General features: G+C 29.6%; 1 protein-coding gene across 1 annotated transcript in view; it reads right to left on the bottom strand.

The window, feature by feature from the left end:
• The window catches only part of LOC111624189 (R3H domain-containing protein 2-like), a 282,865-nt gene that overhangs the window by 53,183 nt on the left and 206,242 nt on the right, over nucleotides 1–23,440 (bottom strand). The window contains exons 13-15 of the mRNA XM_023367000.1: nucleotides 16,461–16,649; nucleotides 8,321–8,516; nucleotides 2,076–2,308 (exon numbers count right to left, since the gene is read on the bottom strand). Of these exons, the coding sequence (XP_023222768.1) occupies nucleotides 2,076–2,308; nucleotides 8,321–8,516; nucleotides 16,461–16,649 (618 nt within the window). The remainder of the gene's footprint in view (nucleotides 1–2,075; nucleotides 2,309–8,320; nucleotides 8,517–16,460; nucleotides 16,650–23,440) is intronic.

The following is a 23,440-nucleotide window of genomic DNA, read 5'->3' as shown; positions in this document are numbered from 1 at the left end:
GCTCCTGAACCGAAAGTGTTGGTCTGCTGGTAGCAGTGAACAAGGTGTCGAATAGGAAATCCTAGTAGGAGATTGAAGGTTCGATTTTGATGATTTGAAAATAGGAAAGTCTTGAGTAGAAGAAAAGGTTCCGAGTATTAATTGAGGTGACGGTTAGGATTGATAGTTATAAGAGAATTTGTAACTAAGTTAAGAATTGAATTTTGTTTTGTCGGAATTCCAAGGGGAATAGTTCTAAGTTAGAATAAGACTTAAGCTTGTCGGGCTGATTGTGATTTGATTTTTTATTTAATAAACTTGTTGTTTGTTTATAAATCTTGTACATAGTATTTGTTAGACTTGATTAAACATTTATGATTGAGATTTTTTTTGTGACTAACTTTGTCCTTAATTTATTTCGGTGCACGCTAAAAGTCCAGGCCTGGCAACTAATAAACGCAAACCCGCGTAAAGTACCCGTTAGGTCCCGGCTCTTTAATAAATTCGTTGTAGAGCAACAAACTAAATATAGTACTTTACAGAAACTTCTAAATATATACAATGGATCTTGTAATTGATCATCAACATTGTTTGAATTTTATGGTTTATTGTTGTGTGTTGAATATTTTTGTACTTTATGGTTTCTTTATTTATTTTTTATTTTTTGTATTTTATTTTGTTATTTTAGTTTATTTTGTCATTATCATTGATATATTTTGTTAAGAATGTTAAAATTTAAATTTAAAAAGAATTCTATTATATGCTTTATCCTGATGACAGCTACTTACACAGTTGAAAACATTTGACAAATAAAAAAATTGTTGCTGGAACATGCCAGAACTCTAAATTTTATGTTAATTTAAATTGCATAAAATAATAAAAAAATTATATTAAAATTAACTTTTTGGTAAATAAAATTAGTATTTACCAAAAGGTGTTATTTCTTAATTAATGAAACAAAATTTTCCTATGGCAAATTTTTTCAAAATTTAGCAACTTTATTATATAAAAGTTTGACTATATATATCCCTTATACAACATGACATTTCTACAACACAGTTTCACTCTAACTTGGTTTGAGAATTTGGGAAATCCTCTGCACAAAATTTAAGTGCAAACTCCATTATTTGGTATTTCTTTTATTCAAGTAAGCATGCGTGTGTAATCAAATTTTTCCATGGATCTTATAATATTGATATTTTCTATTTGTTTTGTGCCTTTTGTCAGGTTTACTTTAATAAAAACTGATAGTGCAATTTTTCCTTCCTTGTCCTAACCATCCTATCAATCAAATGTTGTTCTTGTTGCTTTCAGACTTTAAGACTATCACTTCACTGTGTTTTTTTTTTCATACATTAAATAAACTTTACTAAATATGAAGATTAAACATTTTTAGGTAAGTGTTATTAAACTTTTTTTTTAAACTGTAGGTACGTAATCATTTATAAAAATACAATGATGAATGAAATACAGTGGAACTGTTCCCAATTCAAACCCAAACTCTGAAAAAAATCACTTGGTACTCGATTGAACAAATGCAACCCTGTAGAATTTTTTATTGATAACATTTTTATTTTGTCATCCATAAAAATTTTTCATGATAAAAATAAAAAAATGAAGATGCTGCTAATATTTTTGATTGAGATTGACAAAAAAGCTCAGACGATTATGATACTTAGTAAAAAGAAAATGCCCTCATTTAACTATAATTAATATTAATGCATCATACAGTACTTTTAATTGTGACTGTTATTTAATTATTGATTGCTTTAATAAAAATATTTCTCTGAGTAACAAAAAATAATAGCATACTTTTGTTAACTTTGGAACCTAACCTATGTTTTGCATTAATACTTTGTTTCATATAGCACAGATTCACATAACATGGCACTTTTTTGGAATGAAATTACCATGTTATATGAGCGATACTTGTGTTTGTTTGTTTGTTTGTTTGTGTGTGTGTGTGTGTGTGTGTGTGTGTGTGTGTATTATATAATTGTAATACAAATTGAAAAAAAAATATATTATATATATATTTTTTTTTTCAATTTGTATTACAATTTAAGATAATAATAATAATAAAAATAAAATATTACCTGTGATATAGATAATGATGGTGACTGACCAACAATCACAGGAAATCCCTGATTTGTTTCTATTGATTGAGTTTGAAAAGCAGGACTGGGCTGTGCTTGAACAACTGAAGGAACAGTTAACTGATTAGAATCAGTTGGAGTAGATGCTGTTTCTGGAAGTGTAGTAGTTACAACACCTGTTACCATATTGGAATTACTGTAACTTGATGACAGTGTAGTTACATTAAAAGATTCTGTAAAAGAAAATAAATTTTAGCAAAAAGTTTTAACGTTTTTAGCATTATTATATCATTTCTAAAAATTGTTTCATATATAATATATCACATAGACTAAGTGTTCCAAAATACACATTGGTAAACAAGCAAATTTAGAAACATCTGTCACTATAAAATTTAAAATTGAATCCCAATGAGAATTATTTAAATTTTAACCAAAATAATTTAGTTTTTATATTATATTGTGTGTATATATTGGTTTCTAATCTGAGGACTTATCACATCTCACCAAATACTTCTAAAAGCTGGATTACTCAATCAATACACCAAAAACCTTATTTTAATACCACAGGAGTTTAATGTGAACAAATCATGTGAACAAATGTTTTCAACCTAATTATAGGTCTGCTTCAGATCTTAAACCTTTTATTCAATTTTGAAACTTGAAGAAGAATATACTATTTCAAACTTTGAGATGATGGTGAAATTCAAAATCACAATCAATTTATTTTTACTTAATCATTTTTTAATAATTCTACTTGCTTACAACTTTCTTTTTTATATTCATTGTATATAATCTCTACATGTTATTACATTAAAATAACCATGATTTATATTTGTATTCTCGAGTACTGAAGTACTTGAGAATACAAATATATTAAACTGTACAGATAATACGAGGGTCATCCAGAAAGTAATGACCTATTGTGCATTCTGGCTGCGCAGTTTGATCTCAGGCTACTATCCAAGGTTGAATAGTTTCCTCAACATCTTTTCTCAGTGTTGTGTGAGTGCTAGTCAAAACAAGTTGTTATTGTGTATTCTGTAATTGTCAACAATGAACAGTATGATACAAACTCCTGCTGACTTTGAGGTCAGAGGCATTATTTGATTTTTGAATGCTCAGAAGTTGAAACCTGCAGAAATTTACCATCAACTAAAGGAAGTGTATGGTGATATAGTAATGAACGAAAGAAATGTGAGAAAGTGGTGTGAAATGTTTAACAATGGATGAACAAATGTCCATGATGAAACTCGACCTGGACGTCCGTCACTCATCACAGATAATTTGAAAAATCAAGTGAAGAACAAAATCATGCAAGACAGACACATAACCTTGGACGAGTTACACGACATTTCTTTCCCTAACATTTCTCATTCTTTGCTTGGTGAAATTGTCTCTAAACATCTTGGCTATAGCAAAATTTGTGCATGATGGGTTCCTCAGCAACTGAGTGACCAGCACAGAACACAGAGATTGGGTACAGCACTAACATTTTTGACGCGGTATCATGCAGATGGAAATGCCTTTCTTGATCAAATTGTTACTGGCAATGAGATACGGGTGTCTCACTGCACCCCAGAGACCAAGCGCCAATCACTTGAGTGGCATCATCCCTCATCCCCCCAAAAGCTGCAAAAATTCAAACAAACTCTGTCAGAATGAAAACTCATGATGACGGTTTTTTGAGATCGTAAGGGTGTTCTCTTTCTCTTGGTGGATTTCATGACAAAAGGCACTATGATCAATGCAGATTGATATTGTGACACCCTAAGAAAACTACAATGAGCAATCCAAAATCATAGGCATGGAATGCTTTCTCGTGGTATTGTGCTTCTTCACGACAATGCCCGCCCTCACACTGCTGCTGCAACCACAGGCTTACTGGATCGATTTGGATGGGAAATTTTTGATCATCTACCCTACAGTCCAGACCTTGCTCCTGCGATTTTAGCTTTTTCACGAAGCTCAAAAAGTTCCTGGTGGGAAGCATTTTGGAAGTGATGACAAGGTGAAGAATGCAGTAAACAACTGGCTTAATGGACTGGCAGCAGCCTACAACAAGATGGGAATTCTAAAGTTCATGGACAGATATGACAAATACTTAAATAATGATGGTGATTATGTAGAGAAATAAAGTAAGCTCCAATTTTGTAAGTGACACATTTTTGTTAATAAAATATATTTCTTTCATTTATTAAAACCGAACGGTCATTACTTTCTGGATGACCCTCATAGTTTATGAGGGTCATCCAGAAAGTAATGACCATTCGGTTGTATTTATTATCAAATAGTAAACAGCTACTTGATATTTAACACTAAGTTTTATACTTTTTAAAATTATTATAAAGTATCAAATTGTATAAATTCCTCTGAAAATATATATTATGGGATAGTTTAAACTTATTAAACTTAAAAAATATTTGAACATTTTATAAAAACTAAAAATAATTTCCAAGATATCCATTTTAAATTCAATTTTGCTTAACAACAAAAAGTTCTCTGAATTTTGTACTTTGTTGCTGTAACAAGAATTGAATTTAAAAAAAAAAAAAAAAGGTTTATACTTGTTGAGATTTTAATTTTACATGCTTCACTGTAATATAAATTGCTAGTAATAATCATCAAATCACACTTCTGATCACATACATTCATGATAAAGTTTGTTTAATCTTGCACTGTCATACTGACAAGTCATTTTATGATTTTATTGTGATTACCTTTAATCTACTATTATTCTGAAACATTTAAGTTTTCAAATTTCACCTTGTAAACAATTAGATGTTAGGTGTTAAAATCAGTGCCAAATTAAGCCTCTAGAAGGACTTAGACAAAATTTAATTGGAATGCCATTTAACTAAGTTGCTTCTAAAAAAAAATCTTAAAAAATGTCAGTTAAAATTTTTATTAATAATAGAGAATACAAACACTAATACAATAATAATTGTATAATAAGAGAGTTTAAGACGAAAAATATATAAAAATAAACCAGCAACAAGTTACTCAACTTTCCTGGCAACATTTAAATTTTGGTTGCACCATCTGTTATCATATTTTATTAAAAAAATTATTATATTTTCAACTATTATAAAATGGCAAAAATCTTAATTTTCAGGGTTGGAATGAGTTTTATAAAAAATTGTAAATGCTAATAAGAAGTAAAATGGGGATAAATCATCATTAAGTCTTACTCTACTGGAGATACATGTGACCCATTATTTCCCCAACCTCTTGATCTTTAACCACCAAAATTTAATATCATCAATCCTCCTAATAAACAAACCTCCCTGCAAAATTTCAGAAATTTTTGACAAAAAGAACAGGAGTTATTAAGCTTCAAACAGGGTGAACAAAATCATGCCTCACACATTAACATTCATAAATACAGAAAAAAACTTGAATTTTTTTTGCATTTCTCAACATTTCAAGATGTCCAAAATCCAAAAATGTAAAAATTTGAGGGGGGTCATTTTTTGCTGGATAACCATACTTAACAGCTGGGAAAATAATATGCATAATTATACTCATTAATTAGCTTTTAAAAATTTTTAATTTTTATTCTTTTATTTTCCAAAAATGTTAATCACAACTGGGTCTCCCAAAATGCCCTCTTACCTAATATTTTACTATAGGGGAGAGTCATATAGTACCAACCATTATTAGCTTTTTGCTACTGGAGCTAATTTGGCATTCTGTAGACATTATGCAGAATAATAATATCGTATCGTCATAGATCATATACTTTGGGACTATTTGGTTTGATTAAAGTTGTGGAATCATGAACCAGAGAAGATACTTGTTGGTATTTAGTGCATCAAAATTTATTTTCATGGCTTTAATTCTATTTTGGGGATAATTAGTTAATTTCATTTTAAGATATAACTTGTCTATAGTAATATTATGTTAAAATAAATAAATCATATTAGTTTCACAATATAAAACTGTATACAGTGGACAATCTCCAAAATGTTACCCAAGTGGTAACATCTAGAACTGACCAAAATTAAATTTTAAGAAAAAGGTCTCAGTTTTCTTTCTTAATTTAGAGAAAAATAGCAGAAAGTGAGAAAAATAAGAAAGTAAAATGGACCAAAGCTGGCATGAAAATGGCAATAGATGAAGTTTTTGACTGAAACTTCCAATATTTTCAGTTCCAAAAACATTAGTAAGCCTAGACTGAATGAAAGCAATCCAAGTTGGTAAAAATATGAATATGGTTCCTCAGACTGGGTAAATGACAAAGGACTTTCAATGAAGATAGGGAAAAACAGCTACTTTTTTAATATGTAGATATAAGATCAGAATTAAAAGTTCATTCAAGAAGACTGAGTACAGTATATTGCATGTAAGGATTTGGTGCACATTAAATGTGCTGATGAAGAAAATATTTTGTATTTTATTTGTGATAATTGTAAGCAGCAAAGTTCATTGTAAACCTTCAAAAATTTGTTCCTGTTTTCCTAGTATTCACTTTTTGAATAAATGTTATTATTATTGGTTATAGTACAATACCACCCTATTCTATTATGGTAAAAAAATTTTGTACTTAACAATTTATATCATCATTAAGATCTTAATACACTTTAGAACAGTAACTGGTCAGTACTAGATGACAATATTTGCACTGCTCAAATTTATGTCTTTTTATTTTAGAATCGTTTATTTTAGAATTAGTACTTCAGGAAAAATTTTAGAGAAATCTTACCTTGTACTTTATGTAGCAATATTTAAGATATCATATTACTGTTGTAAAATCTTGTAAAATCAGTTTTTCCTGTGACTTACATTAGTTATGGCCAAAAATATTAAGGTGTCACTACTTCACAACACTCTTCCCTAATTACTATACATGTGAACAGTGAACATATATGTACAGTATGCATGCATATTTGGAGTTATCATGTATACGTAGGTCATGCACAATATACACTGGTACAGTATGTAGCATCAAATCAAATTTTATTACTTTATCAATTATTATGATGAAATTTATTTGTATTATTTAAAGATAACAACATAAATATTCTATACAGTGGTACCTCAGGATACGAAATTAATCCGTTCCGACACTGAGATCGTATCATGAAAATGTCGTAAGGTGAATCATTTTTTCCCACATACGTGTTGGAACGAATTATTTGGTTTTACATTACATGTAAAACCAAATGATTCATTCCAACACGAAAAACACACTCAAATTAAAGCTAAGTAATACATTAAAAAAAACTATAGTAAGGAAAGCGCTGAAAAATGCTTTTTGTAGTTGTAAATGTATAAATAATCGTAATAGAATAATAATTGATTAAAAAAAATGTAGTTTTATTTGCACTTTGCCTTTGAGGATAGACGACAGTGGAGGTGTAAATTGGTGGCGGAAGAGAGGGAGAAGGGAAATACTAAAACTTAACTTACATAACATAATGTAACAATAACTTAAAAATAACTTAGAAAAGATTTTAAAAAATTAGTGTTGTTTTATTTTTTATATATTTTTTTAAATTTTTTATCCACTGCTTGTTGCTTTCGTTCCTTCACTTCTATCAGCACTTTCACTGGATAGAGGTCACTTGGTAAAATATCTATCCAAAGAGGTTTGGCTTTGCCTACTTTTTAAAATGTTTCTAAAATTACTTAGGCAAATGTCATTACTCTGAGCAGCAATACGGCCAATGTGAACCTTTTCGGGATGTTTCTTTTCAATAAAATCAGTCACTTTCTGATAATACCTCAAGATTTCCTTTATCGAGCGAGATCCTTCCACGACGAAGCAAACACGCAGACTGAGACCAACGAACAGAAGTGAATAAAAAATGACGCTGTGAACTAATGTAACGTCGTATGGTGAGTTTTTGTTCGTATTGTGGAGCAAAAATATGTTCGAATTTCATGTCGTATCCTGAAAATTTCGTATGCTGGGGTGTTCGTATCCTGAGGTACCACTGTATTATTAAAGATTTATTTTAAAATACTTTATTTAAAAAAAAATTTTTTATTCATTTTTTGTTTATTTATTTTTATTTTTTTCTGCACTGAATCCAGGCCCTAGATATTTGTCTTATTTATCTGTAAGTTAATCCAGCATTGGTTAGAATAAAAATTTTACTTTATAAAACAGTCTCACGATTTTCTTTCTCATTATCTGCAATCGCCCTTAACAAAACTACAATACATGAAAATCTGCTATTACATACTATTCATTTACATAAATTATTTATTTTAACTAAATAAACCATCAAAAATATATTAACCTGCTTTGGTAATTCTTGGAGTATGACCTTTACCGCCTAAATCATGTGTAGGTATAGAGATTCCTCCAAAGCTGCTTGCTTTAGTAACTGCTGGCCTTGCTCCTCTGGATGGGATTAACAGATCTTTATTTTCAATATCAGTTTTGGTAAGTACAGTGAAAGGTCCAGATGAACGAGTAACTGGTTGTGATCCTGGCTATAAAAATAAAATAACAAACTTTTATGTCAAATTTATATTCTAAACTAAGCACATTGTCAATTAAACTACAGAATACAGGTATCCCTTGATTAATGCAATTAATTAATCTCTCGATCCTACTGTGTACATCAAAACTGCATTAATCAAATAGAGTGGTACCTCAGTTCTAAACTGAACAATCACCACCTGCTTGGAACAAATTTTCAGTTAATAACAAATATTTTAATTTTGTCATTTGTAAAAATGCTTTCTATGATAAAAAAATGAGTAACTAATTTTAAAATAAAATGAAATCTTAGAGCTGCCTACCTTCATCAGACAAAATTATACTTGGCCTGTTTCTTTTTTTCACTTAATGCATGTAGAACACAATCATCACATTAATAACATACTAAGATTTGTTGCAAGTTCACAAGTTGTTATTTGTCAATTTTTAACAATTTCTTCCTGAAATTTCTCTTTGTCAACAGCTTTCAAGCATCCTGTATGTTTTATATCCTTTAGTTCAAAATTTCCAAAACAAAACTTTCAAAACCATATTTGACATGTATGGCATTTAAGAACATCTTTCACAGTAAAAAACATACAAACAATAAAACAGTAAAAAACACACTATGAGTAGATTTACTTGTATAATGTTTTATCCTTTATAAAACTTAAAAAGTATCCATAATATGCATTTTATTTGCAGAACGTTTCAATTTGAGTTTACAGAAACAAAATGTGAAGTTTTAAAATAAGTTTCTAAACAAAGAATAAATATCACATTAACAGTAATGTGTTAAATTTCACAACTATCACAATTAAACTATATATCTGTTTTGGAAATTACCCCAGCACAAAAACAGCAAATTCACCAACATCTTTTGCTGAGAAAAACATATCTATGTTAATTAGGTAAAGACAGCTGTTAAAGCCACATTAATTAATTTAATTAAAACTTCTACTGTGTATATAAAGGAATTTCTGCAATTAATTTCACAAGTTAATCAAATCACATATTAAGCAAGGGATACCTGTACTCCAAATCAGAGTGTCTTTAGACATATACTAAGTTTAATAAGTAACATCTTTGGCATAAAGAATAAAGCAAACTGTCTATTGATGTTAAAGTTGTTTATTTTTAATGATGCTAAAGATTGTACATATTTGGCATCATTGCAACCATCTTCAGTTTCATGTACAAAGAACAAATTTACTTATAAAATTCCAAAATCTGAAAATACAACAATAATAAAACCTCCCATTTGTGACCATTCTTGGTGAAAATCAATAGTGGTCACATATGTGAGTGGACATAAAACAAGTGTCATTTATAAAGTTTTTTTTAACATATGGTATTACAGAATTTGCAACAACTTATAAAGAACAAGCAATTATTTATTGTGACATCGTCACAATGCCAAGCTGCATTTTTCCATCACTGAATTATTTATTTTTGCTTTTTTAACTAATTTATTTATTAAATAAGTAGTATATACACCTATTTCTATGCCTGCAATTGAATTTATTCACAGTTAAACACAAAAATTCTCTAGTTTCAAAGAAACTTAAATTTGTTCAAAGACACGACACTAGCTAACAATTTCAAATTAATTTAAGTATTTGTGAACTCATACTCAAAATGGAAAACCACAAATAACAGACCTAAATTTAATTTCCATTTATATGTCAGTGTAAGTTTTAACACAGCTGCAATATCTCCAACTCCTAGCTAAATAAAATGTTTTCAGTTTTCTTTAATTTGTCATCTTTTAACTTTCTACAATTTATAGAATAATTTTTAGAATTACTAAAATAGTGTATGATATACGAGGTCTGTTCAAAAAGTATTGGACTTTTATTTTTTCCGCGTAAACCAATGATGCGCGGCAGGCCTCTTTCAGTGGAGTTGTGGAGGGGACAGTCATCCACAGTCCTGAATTTTTTCCCGCCTGCAGGAAGTGTCAGTAGCTGGCAGTCGGCCTATGAGTGAGAATGTGTAGTGAGCTCTCGTCAGATTCCACTAAGTTGGAAAATGACTGAACAACGTGAGCAGCGATATTACATCAAATTTTGCCAAAAGCTTGGCGATACCCAAGCGTAAACCATTCGCAAGATTCAGCAGGCTTTCGGGGACGATCCTCGAGGTAAAAAAAAGTGCGGCAGATCCGCAGAAATATCAAGATCATGTTGACAGTTTTTTCGACTCTCGTGGGGTGGTGTATCGTGAGTACGCACCACAAGGCCAAACCATCGCAAAGTAGTACTACCAGGAGGTCCTTCATCGTCTTTTCGATGCTGTGTGACGCAAACAACTGGATCTGTGGTCGATCAAAACTTGGCAGCTCCATCGCGATAACGCATCCGTCTATTCTGTGCATCTGATTCGGGCTTTCGTCACCAAACACAACACTCCTGTGGTTCATCACGCTCCGTACTCTCCCCACATGGCTCCGTGTGACTTTTGGCTATTTCCCAAACTAAAAATGCCGCTAAAAGGAACCCGATTTTAGTCGAGAGAAGACATAGTGCGGAATGCGATGGACTGGCTGATGGCCATTCCAAAAGGGGAGTTCCAGCAGTGTTTCCAGCAATGGCAGGAACGCTGGGAGAAGTGTATACACTACCAAGGAAACTACTTTGAAGGGGATTAGGGTTTTGTACCTCAAAATCAATAAATGTATTTTTGCCGACCAAAGGTCCGATACTTTTTGAACAGCCCTCGTATTACCAAAACAATTTTATATTATTTATTACACTATTTATACTTACTTATATATAATTGAACTTATTAGTAAGAAAAAATATACAATATACATAAATACAACTGTAAACCAGATTGCATAAATTCAAGGGTCAAAATTGGCCCACAGCCATATATTGTCCATTTCTGAAGAAGATTTCTGCTTTATGATCTTTCTATTTTTAAAATTGATACAAATTTTCTATTATGATTATATAAACAGTATTTTGTATATAATTAATTATATTATCCATATTACAATGTTTGTTTCTTTCTTAACCACCAGATCCATCTTTTGTCATAAATAATCATAAAGTTCAAATGTTTTTGATTACCAGTAATTTTTTTGAAATGATTTACAAAATCTCAAAAAGCATTATTATTAAAAGTTATTTGTTTGAATAATGGTAATTCTATTAATATATGATTGTCGTCATATCAGAAATTAATAATGATGCTAATCATAAAGATCTACCACAACTTTTGAACAAAATAATTTAAAATAATTTTTAAACATTCTAAGCATTGAAGCATGGAATTCTGAATCATCTTAATTTTGATATTATAGTAAATTTTGGGTAATTAAAATTTTAAGATATATTTAAGATTCAGGATCATCTCATTGCTTGGAATATTTGAATTATTCTAAAGTATCTTATACATAAAGTAATTGCTTCAGTAGTAAATCACTCAATCATCTACACACAACCTAATGCAAAAGCAAAAAGTTTATTAAAATGAAAAAAAGTAATATTTTTAGTTGTATTTAATAACCATTAGGTTCATGTTCTAAATATCAAACATTTTCAAATACTAACAGAAATAAAACAAAAGTATGGCTTAATGAGCATGTTTAAATATTAAAAAAAATTCAACTGAACAATTACAAAAAAGTATTACAAGCCTAAGAAATTTTTATTTTGAAACTTAGAATCAATTATTAGTGATAATTCCACTGTTATGCAATAGTAACAATAAAATGATAATTAGCAAAACAAATTTACATTAATAGATTTTTCATATAAAATTCTTGTATTAGGTTAAAATTAGTCAAATTTAATTAAATTATAAATGTAACTTAATGTAATTTTTTTCTATCTTAAAAATTATTCTTATCAATCATTGCTCTTTCACATCTTAACAAATATATCAATCCAGATCTGTTGTTTATTTATTACTTATTATATATTAAATTACAACCACAAGATGTTTCCATGCAAAGTTCTTCAACTATTAAATACAATAATTTTCTCTGTCATACTGAGATAGTGAAGATTTGACAGATCACTTCACAGTTGTTAAACTTTTCCTAATACAATTTCAATAATAGCAAATATCCATTTCAAAAAAAGAAATTTCAATATACTTCATTTTATTTTAGTTCAAAATTTTATTGATAGTTGCTATTATTTACTAATAGAGGAGAATCTGTTTATTATAATCACTTTGGAACTTAAGGCTAAGTAAATAAGAACATTTAATGAAAAGTCTAATTTTATTACCTCCAACATTAAAATAACACGTTAAAACAATTACAAAATATAATTAATAAATGATAAACTTTTAATGTTTAAAGCAATGATAGATTGATATCAATTTGTGTTATTAGCTGTATGCTGAAGCCGATAGTAAGAAAACATAGTTTCGAAAATTCCTATTTACATGTTAATGGTGATATTACTATGATCATCAGGTAAGTAGAACTATAACCACAACTAATTACAGTAAATAAAGTTTTATAAGTATATTTTTTAACATGTTAATTATGATGACTAGACAATATGATGAAAATATCTGATTATAACAAGCAGATTCTTCTATATTAGAGGGGAAATAGAAAATACATCTTGAGATTGTTATTTAATACTTCATATTTTTAATTTTTGCTTATTTTTCTGAAATAAATTATTAATCAATATGCTGAAATGTTTAAAATTTAAAATAATCTTCTAACAACAAAGCATTTATTACTGTAAATAAGACTCATAACCTTATTGTGCTTTGCACTTAGTTGTAAAAACTATTGTCATTAATGTTTTTAGTCCAAACCTAAGACCTTCCTCAGGTAGCACTCTCTAAAAAAATTGAATCTTTCCAGTGTTAGCATTCTATTTTGGAATGCATATTGCTTTGCACTTAGTTCACAACTAAATGCAAAACACAATATGGTTTGTGAGTATTATTTATAATGTGAAAAATTTTAATTATAAATTAAATATTAAAATAATTTATACTTTGTCTCAATTTAACCTACCACAATGAAGTCTATGAGTGTCTTCTCATTAATGGCAATGTTGTTGCTGTGGTCCAGTGACCATTGTCGCACTTTAGAAGTTCCTTACCCCGGTGCTAGGGAGTTTGGATGGGTCTAAGGACCAATTATAAGGGCTAGGATTCACATGATAAAAAAGGAGAGGGTTTTCTTTATTCTTGGATGGACTGTGAAAAGGTATGGATGTGTGTAAAAAGAGGCAGGCACCACATGGCTCAACTCAGTGTTGACAAAGAAGTTTCCCGTGAAAATACATTGGAGAATGAAAGGTTGGCTCCATAATGGCCTTAGCCTGCATATATTTACCTTATAAAATATATCAAAATTTTCATTTTGGTTTTGTTATTTACATTGGCAATTCATTTTTTGACAAAGTAACACACTTTGTGCTGGAAATGATGATAAAGAAAAATAACAGTAAACACAAAACATCTTCTAACTGTAAGACTGTGTTGAGTAATAACTGTCCACAAAAAACCTTTATCAGTGTTGTGTTCGTTACAATATCCACTAACGTTTTCGACCTCCACCAAGATCTTCAGGTGCTGACTAAGCGTTGTCTCCCCTTGACCATTAGAACGATGTCGTCTGAGTTGTAAAGATTGCACAACACTGATAAAGGTTTTTTGTGGACAGTTAATAACAGAAAAATGGCATTAAAATTCACATACTTAAAAAAATTGCTAGTACTTTCAATGACTTACAGTTATTGTCATCAGGCAAAAATCAAATGTGATTTTTAAATTTTAGAATAGACAAAAATGTAAGACAGATTTTTTTTAAATGTATAAAGGCACATGGCTAAGATACTAAACATTCATAAACTTAAAACAAAATATAAATAAATGTAAATAGTAAGGTTTATATGAAATTATCGAGAAAAATAAAGATAAGAATGGTTGAAAGGCAGTGGAAGGAACAATATATGGTAAAATACCAACCTTGTGGTGGATGGAGAACATAAGCCCAGAAGATAATCTGTGTATGATTAAGTCTAAAAACGGTATCTCTGCCCCTTGTTGATGCTCTATGGAAAAATTAATTGTGGAGTAAACTTTTGCTTTTTGATTGTGATTTTTCTTATTACAGAGAACAATTACTTCCAGTTTATTATTATTATTTACAAGCAAAAACAGGGAGTACCTATGGGCTCTCTCTCCTCTGTCACTCTTGCAGAACTTATCATGAGGAATGTTGAGTTTAGAGTTTTTAGTTCCCCACTGGCCATCCATTACCCACCCCTGCATCTATTGATGTGTTATGTAGATGATGTTTTGCTTGCATGGGATGGCACTGAAGAAAAGTTAAACATCTTTATAGGCATGTTATCTTTTGTCTACTCCCCAATTAATTTTTCCATGGAGTATGAACAAGAGGTGAAGATATTGTTTTTAGACTTATTCATACATAGACTGCCTTCTGGACTTATGTTCTCTATCCACCACAAAGCTGGTATGTTACCACACTGTTCCTTCCACTGCATTCCAACACCCATCCTTTGTAAATTTTACTATTTTGGCTCTCATAGGAATAACATTCTTAGTTCCATTCATTCAAGCTTTAGTAAACAAAGAGTTGCAAATTATTTCTATTACACTGAGTGTGGCAGGTTATACCCAGCCAGGTTTAATTACCTTGTTAACTTTGTTAGGAAGTCTGTATTTCCACAGACATTCCTTTGTAATAAACATGAGATCACATTGCACATCCCCAATTCCTTTTACATATAGCCTGTCTTTAGAACTTACAACTTTATTTTACCAATTGTTTCCCAACTAACTTTACATAGGTTACTGTGTAAATACAGGAATAGCCTTACTTTATACAAAAATTCAAGGAGTTTATGCAATTCTGTTACAGCACTTTTTAACAGGATCTACAACATTGTATATTGGGGACAACCAGAATGTTACAAGTTTGCATTGAGGAGCACCAAGATGACATTGCAAACAACAGACCTGCAATGGAGCTCTCTAGAATACTATGGTACAGCTACAAGTTCCTTTGGGCTTGAGTTAAGTTAATCCGGCAGTACTATGAAAAAAGAACTTTGACTTTGTTCATTTGGAAATCCAATATATTTCATCTTTATTGGCATGAAATCTCCCCACAGTCGATATTCCACAATTATGGATGACATTATTCAAACAATTTGGCCTGTAGATGCTCATAAAAAAGTTTTACACTTAGTGTTTTACTTTATTCTTCTTATCTTTATTTTTTTTTTTTTGATAATTTCATATAAACCTTATTATTTACATTTATTTATATTTTGTTTTAACTTTATGAATGTTTTGTATCTTAACCACATGCCTTTACATATTTAAAAAAATGTATTACATTTTTTCTATTTTAAAATTTAAAAATCACATTCAATTTTTACCTGACAATAATAACTGTAAGTCTTTAGAAGTACTAGCAATTTTATTGTGTGAATTTTAATGCTGTTTTACTGTTATTTCTCTATACAATTCATTTTTACTACTCTGTATGCAGCATATATTTGATGTATCATGAAAGTTCCTGGTGGCAAAAAACCTTCATTATTTCAGGTTCCTCACCACATCACTATTATATCACCCCTCCAGTTTCTGTGGAGATATAGTGTTTATAGCTTTTTCAACCACATGTGCTTGATGTTCTGCAGTTTCTAAAACTCCTTTATTTATAAAACAACAGAACACCATGCACATATGGTTGAAAAAGCCATTAACGCTATATCTCCATGGAAACAAGCAGAGTGATATAATAGCAACAACATTATCACCAATGAGAAACATCCATAGACTCCATGATAAGTTAAGTTGAGACCAAAATATATAATTTTCAAAAATATTTGATACAATCACTTTGAACAGCAATCATTGCTGTAGCCGTCGTCATTTTTCTATTTTAATTACATAATGACATATTTATAGTTAGAAATAACAACAATGTTAATTACCTCAAACTCAAAGCTGCTACAAGTTGATTTTGTTCCTGGTTGTAGATGTGGCCGGCCAGAACTATCTGAATCAGTACTACTCCAAGGACGAGGTTCACTTGCCCAACGAAGGTCTTCTTGGCTACTTCGTCTGCTAGAGCTATATGTTCCTTCTTGACTGTAGCAGAGTGGTGATTCTCCTAGTCCTTCCTGAGATGAGGAGGACTGATATTGTGGGTGCATCACCATCAGTGTCCTCATATTCATATTTTATTTTTTATATTAACATTTTAAATAAACTGCTTTGTCAATTTCAAGTTACTTCATAAATTCATATTTTAAAATGATCTATTTTTTAATTTATTTAATATGCAATATTTTAATTAATACAGTGAAGAGCAAAATTAGCTAGCACAATGCACATTCCATATTGTTATATCTCTTGAATTAATTAAACAATACTTCATATTTTCTGACTAGTAAATCATCACAAAAATCTTTACTATCTAAAAATTAAGTTGTTTAATTTTTTATTTTAGAACTTAAGCTACACCTAATATTGAATTATTTTTTCTTGCTAATTTTGTAAAAAAAATTACATAAATAGAATTTTTAAAAAAATTGATTAATTTGAGGTAATTAAACAATGTAGAATCTCCTTATAAAAATAGAAATTCACATTGTCTTTTCAACTAGCCATTTTATTACATGTAAAAACATTTTTTACTCTTTTTAGGCCATCTTCAGTTAGAGAAATTATTTGCAAAATTATCATTTTTACTAATACAGATAAAAATCGTTTTAACTAATACAGATATAAAACTCCTGCTTAATTAAAGAACAAATGGTAGAACCAATGTAGTATAAATTCTTGTTTTTTTTTGGTAGGTTTAATCATATACACTTACCACAGCTTTATGCATACCTTTCATTCTGCCCTTATATGACCTCAGCATTTGCATAACATCTAAGTTTCATGCTTGCTTTATTTATTTATAAAAAAATAATTAATGCAGATATTTGCCAGTAATGGTAAATCCTACTTTGATGGAGGTATGCTTAGGTGTTATTAAAATATGAAGCAATACCTCTTTGGCCTTATTTAGAAAACCAAAGACAGAAGCTATATAAATATAATTCTATTTTATTCTTATTTTATATGTACAATAGAGCATCAATTATCTGAATACCAATCAACTGAAATATCGGTTAACTGAAAGTGTTCCAGTTGGCAAATTCAAATTTCTGCCAGTGCTGTGGCGCTGCAGCACTCTCATCCTCCCTGCCAAACTAAACTGTACACTTACTTTAATATACTACTTTATGTAAGGTATGTATTTGTAAGATGTGTGATACACAATATATTAAACACAAAACTGTATTGTATCCAAACAACCCCAATCCTGAATTGTTTTGGATAATTGATGCTCTACTGTACTATCAAGGAACAATGAGGGATGACTGTTAATTAATGAATCTACTACTAGAGTACATAGGCATCTACAGATATACACTTGTGAAAAACTTTAATACAACATTTTGCTTGCCTTTTGAAAACTTATAAATCTAAATAAGTAAACTTCCCAATTTGGTGTTAAGCTTTACACCAATAAGGTTACTATTAATCTCTCTAATAATCAGTTAATAAGCAGTATGAAACTTTCTGTTAGGAAAATGTTGAGGTTAGATGACAGAATGAAATACAGTCAATTCCGTTTAATTGGGCCACCAGTTAATCAGGGCACTGCTTTATTGGACCAAATCCCAAAGAACAGAAACCAAACTAATAAATTAATACATAATTTAATTGCTTAACTGAGATAACAGAAAAGAAATTTAGCAAATTTTGATATATTTTAGGGATCTTCCAAAAATATGTAGACACTATGTATACTAATGTCATGTAGGCCTAATGATTGACAGAGACAAAGTGATTTTGTCTTTAGCTTGAGCAGTTCAGTTATTCTAAAGGAGGTCATCTTAGTGGGACATATTACACGAAGATCATGTCTAAGATGGACCTGAATGCGAGCTACTGATCCTGCTCTGGATTGGACTGGACGATCCCTTTAAGAGCAAAGGGACAAAGTTCCCTAGACAATTTTTCAAGGTCTCTCAACTGAGTTGGAAAACAGCTAGAGTTTCCTTGGAAGGTATTGTGTGCATAATTATGTCTAGATTTGAACAACAGCCATTCGATTGTTGAGACAAGCACCCGGAGCTGGCAGATTCTATGGATGCTCGTGCCGAAGTGGCCCATCTCCAAGTAAAGGAACTTTGCTCAAAGGAAGACTGTAAGGTGACTTTTGGATAAACCCTTTCCTTTCTCCCTTTTTAGTTAGAACATGTTCTAACTAAAAAGGGAGAAAGGAAAAATTTGTTTGATTAGGAATGAATCGAATGGTCAACCATTGTGTGTGTCACTACTAAAACTGTATTTGGCAACACTAGCAAGATACAAATCAGTTATCTATTGTCGTGAGTATGCAAATTTATAGTACAAATATTTTCTGTATTTTGGTTTAATAAAGCATTAAAATAGGTCCTAATTATTATTTTTATCTACTTATTTATTTACCTACATATTATATATTTTATTTTAGAATTTATTCTTTCATATTTCGAAACCATGTTGTATCTTTATATTATTTTTTCAAAATCGCAATGCAGCGTAATAATCAGCACTTGGCATAACAAACATCAACTTCTCAACATCAACAAAAATTGAAATAAACGAATGAGTTATGCCAAGTGTTGATTATTACGCTGCATTGCAATTTTGAAAAAATTAGAATTTATTATTAGTTTGTTTAATTGGGGCAGCCACTTAATTGGGACTAATCCATTTTGTCCCAATTAAGTGGCTGCCCCAACCTGTCCCAAATAAGTGGAATCAACTGTATATGGATAAAGCTGGAATACATATGATCAAACCTCACCAAAGATCATTAGAATTCCTATTAAATTGGTTCTACTGTTGATTCTTTAAGCAGGAGAGTAAAAGAACATTTTATCTCTATTAGTAAATTCAGTCTGGAAGTTCTCAGCAGAAATAGATTACAAACTTACAACACCTAAGCATTTTCCAAGAGAATTTTTTTATTAACAAACATTTTTAGCTTACTCCTATAGGCCATCATCAGGTTAGATTACTCCCATTTTCTAAAATGGATTTAAAAACCTGATGATCTGATGATGGTCTATGGGAGTAAGCTAAAAATGTTTGTTAATAAAAAAATTCTCTTGGCAAATGCCTAGGTGTTGTAGTAAGTTTGTAATCTATTCATAAAAATAATAATTTTGTAAATACTTCATAAGCACAATTATTTGAGAGCAAAAGGTTAAAGTATGTAGGAATGCTCCTATTATTACTGAGGAGGTATAGTACATGCAAATATTACTCAACCTCAAAATTAATTAATTAATGTCTTTAAGAACCCTTCTGTGAATTGTTTTGGTCTGTTCAATGTGAGCTCCTTGCTGTTTATCAACAAGTCTACATGTCTGTTTCCATGAGTCAAACATTTGTTTATATTTTTTGGGTGTTACAACTGACCATTTGTCTTTAGTACTTTCCAACTTAGAGTTGTAGCATGTAATTGGATAAAAAATTTAAAAATTTTTAAACTGAAAACATCTACATTCATCATTTTAATGACAAAGCAATTTATATAAAATTTTTTATTAAATATAAAAATTTAAGTCAAATAAACAAATGTTAAGCTATTGTAAATAACTGTTATTTATAACAAATAAAACTATACAGCTTAAAATAAATCAAAGGGTTTGAATATGTCTATATTTCTAAATTATTTTAATTTAAACTTGGAATTAAAATTTTAATAATGGCTTACATAAAAGTCTGTTAGTTCAAACATGGAAGCCAACAATATATCAAAATCATCAAAGCTATTACAGTAAGGATGACATGAGTATTGAAAAAATCAGAATCTTCAAACTCTGTCATAATCATTTGAACTAACATAGTTAGTATTTTAAAAAACTCATTTTTTAAGTTAAGTAGAAAATTCAAATGCATATCAAAAATTTAAATGTGTAGTGTATGTAAAAAATTAACGAATGTGTATGTAAAAAATTAATGAATAAAAAGTAAATATGTTAAAATCTTTATTTAGAGCATGAAAATATATAAGAGAAATTCAAATGAAACCCATTTATTAATAGTACTGTGTGTATACTTTGCTCCAATCCATAAACATTGAGGCAAGAACACTATTGTTTCAAAAATTGCAAAGAAAAATACCATCTTCAAAAAAAAACTCCTTGGGATGGTCCCAAAACCACTTCTGTACATGTAAACAAATATATAAGCATCTTTCTTGCTGAAAAATCTAAATTAATTACAAGATACACAGTTTAATTAAAAACTTTGTATCATCAGCAAAAGTTTCTGTACTTCTATGACATCTTTACCCAAACCAAATCCCTATTCCTTCAGGTTCTTTTAAAAATCCTAAAATGACAAAAACCAGACTGACAGATTTAGGCTGTGGAAAATATGTAGGAAATCTGTTGCATGGCATTCACCTGATTTTGAAATGAATGAGCAATATAAAGGTAGACATTGTCATGCAGCAGGTTAATGCTAGAAGTGAGTTTTCCTGAATGTTTGTTCTTCTGTAGTTGTTGCAATGTAGTATCATAGTGACATGGTATATGCATTGATGACTTTATTTCATGGCTTGAATTTCACAAATAAAAATTCTTGAATATCAAAAAATATGATGAGATTAACTTTCTCAATAAGTGGTTTACTTTGAATTTCTTAAAATGTTTCCATTGCATGCTTGCAGATTTTCCAGTGGATTCACTATGTTACCCTCTGCACAGCAAATATTCTAGTACCACAGCCATCCATTGTTCCTTCTGATTCTCCAATAGTTGAAATGGAACAACCAGCAATATTTATGGTATCTGGGGTCTCTAACAATTGCATGCACAGACCCAAAGCTCAGATTCATTTCTGATGCAAGTGAACAAATACTTCATCATCTGTCTATCCATACTAGTATATCAATATTTTCAATGTGTTTCTGCTATTTGGAAAATTTGCAATTGTCTAGGACATAGCATGTCTATAATTTACTGCCATCCATTGCATAACATACAGAGCCAATTAACCACTGTGATCATCAACACACACTGCAAACCAATTTATTTGCATTTACAGTTTGCATTTATCTAATTTTTCTGTTGGTTGACATCGTTACACTCTGAAAACTCCACAACTTTATGATTTTGTTTGAAAAGATTCTCCACCTGGTGCATAATCTTTTCTTTTAAACTCTTTACCTTGTGAGCACTAAGAGACCTTTTTTTTTTTTAGCAAGAGCTGACATATCCAAATGGACCATCCACTGAAAAATTCATAAAGTTTTTTTTATTCCATCTGGATTTGATCCTGAGTCCCTCAGAGCAGTAGGATGCCACTTCAACTGCTCTACCATTCAGCCAAAGATACATCATCATCAAACCTTATTGTGCTACATATTTTGTAATCCATACAAACTGGATTTAGAGTCACAACTACTTTGTGCTTTCTTTGACTGTCCAGATTAATCCAGTTTCCCACAGAACAATAAAAATGGGTTTCAAATGAATATACCTAATATATTAACATACAAAACCCATTTTTAAAAGAATATAATGTTTATGAAAAAGAAACAATAAAAATGTAAATGTTTATTTTTTTATTCAAATTGTATATTATAAATTTAAAATATTTTACATAATGTTTATTTAACTTGTTGTGTGTTGAAATGTTATGATTCCATAAACATAAGTCTAATATAGTCTTATGATGATAATATCTTGTAGTTTCATTATAATTATTTTATAATTATAATAAATTTTAACAATATCAAAAATTAAATACTTTAATATTTCAGTATCCAATACAAGATTAATACTGTAAAACTATGTATTTTCAATTTATTTAATCAAATTTGATATTTATGTACAATTCTATTTTGTTATATTCAGTCTATGAAATATTTGATGTTTAAATTTGATATACAATTAAATTTTTGAATGTATTTGAATGACAGTTTCTAAGAACTATAAATCTTATTCATTAGTTCAAGAATTTATTCATAGATTTTAATGATTTTGATCATTCACTCATTAGTACTCTAATTTATATAAAATTTATATTTACTGAATCTGTTAAATAGAGTTTTGAAAGCTTAACAGTATAAATTAATCACTTTAAAATTGTCATTTTTAGATCTTTGATGATCCTACATGATAAACCTCATCATTTCAAAAACTTTTAGTTACTAAAGTTCTAAATAATCTAAACACTAGTATTAATCTTAAATTTATTATAATATAATTTATTTACTAAATTTATTATTATTTAATATTAAATCTAAATATAAACAAATCAGCTAAAAATATCATTTAAGAATAAAATGTCAATAAATTACAAAAAATAAGTATCAAAATTTAAAATAAAAGTATCTGCATTATTTTTCAATAATCCAAACAAAACATTTTAACCATTTTTTTTAATAAAAAGATACTATGCAAATTTTATAAACTACTGAATTTTTTTTTGCCTTTAAAAATAATTTCATCTCATCTCATCTCATGTGTAACAATAAATTATTCAACAATAATACAGGTATACCTCGCCTTACGTCGGTAATTGGTTCCAGGAAAACGACGTAAGTCGAAAAACGACGTAAGTCGAATTTACCTGTCTCCGAATCTACTTATCACTAGGAAAGCATTTTAAATAATATATGGTTAATAAAAATCTATTTTAAGCTTACAAACAAATAAATTTTAGTTTTTAATATAGTACAAAAAAAATAATCTAAATTTACGAATGCGTGTACTGTAAATACAGTACATACTTGTATATATTTTAATATGATTTTATGTGCTTTAAACGTTTATCTAGTGATATTACGACTTCAATATTTGTGGCGGACAGACGTAAAGTCGAATAAAATGACTTAAACTTGATTTTTATT

This window comes from Centruroides sculpturatus, unplaced genomic scaffold (assembly GCF_000671375.1).
Source record: "Centruroides sculpturatus isolate CEXI.00-Female unplaced genomic scaffold, Cexi_2.0 scaffold70, whole genome shotgun sequence".
Taxonomy (NCBI): Eukaryota; Metazoa; Arthropoda; class Arachnida; order Scorpiones; family Buthidae; genus Centruroides; species Centruroides sculpturatus.
This window is presented reverse-complemented; position numbering and strand designations above follow the sequence as displayed.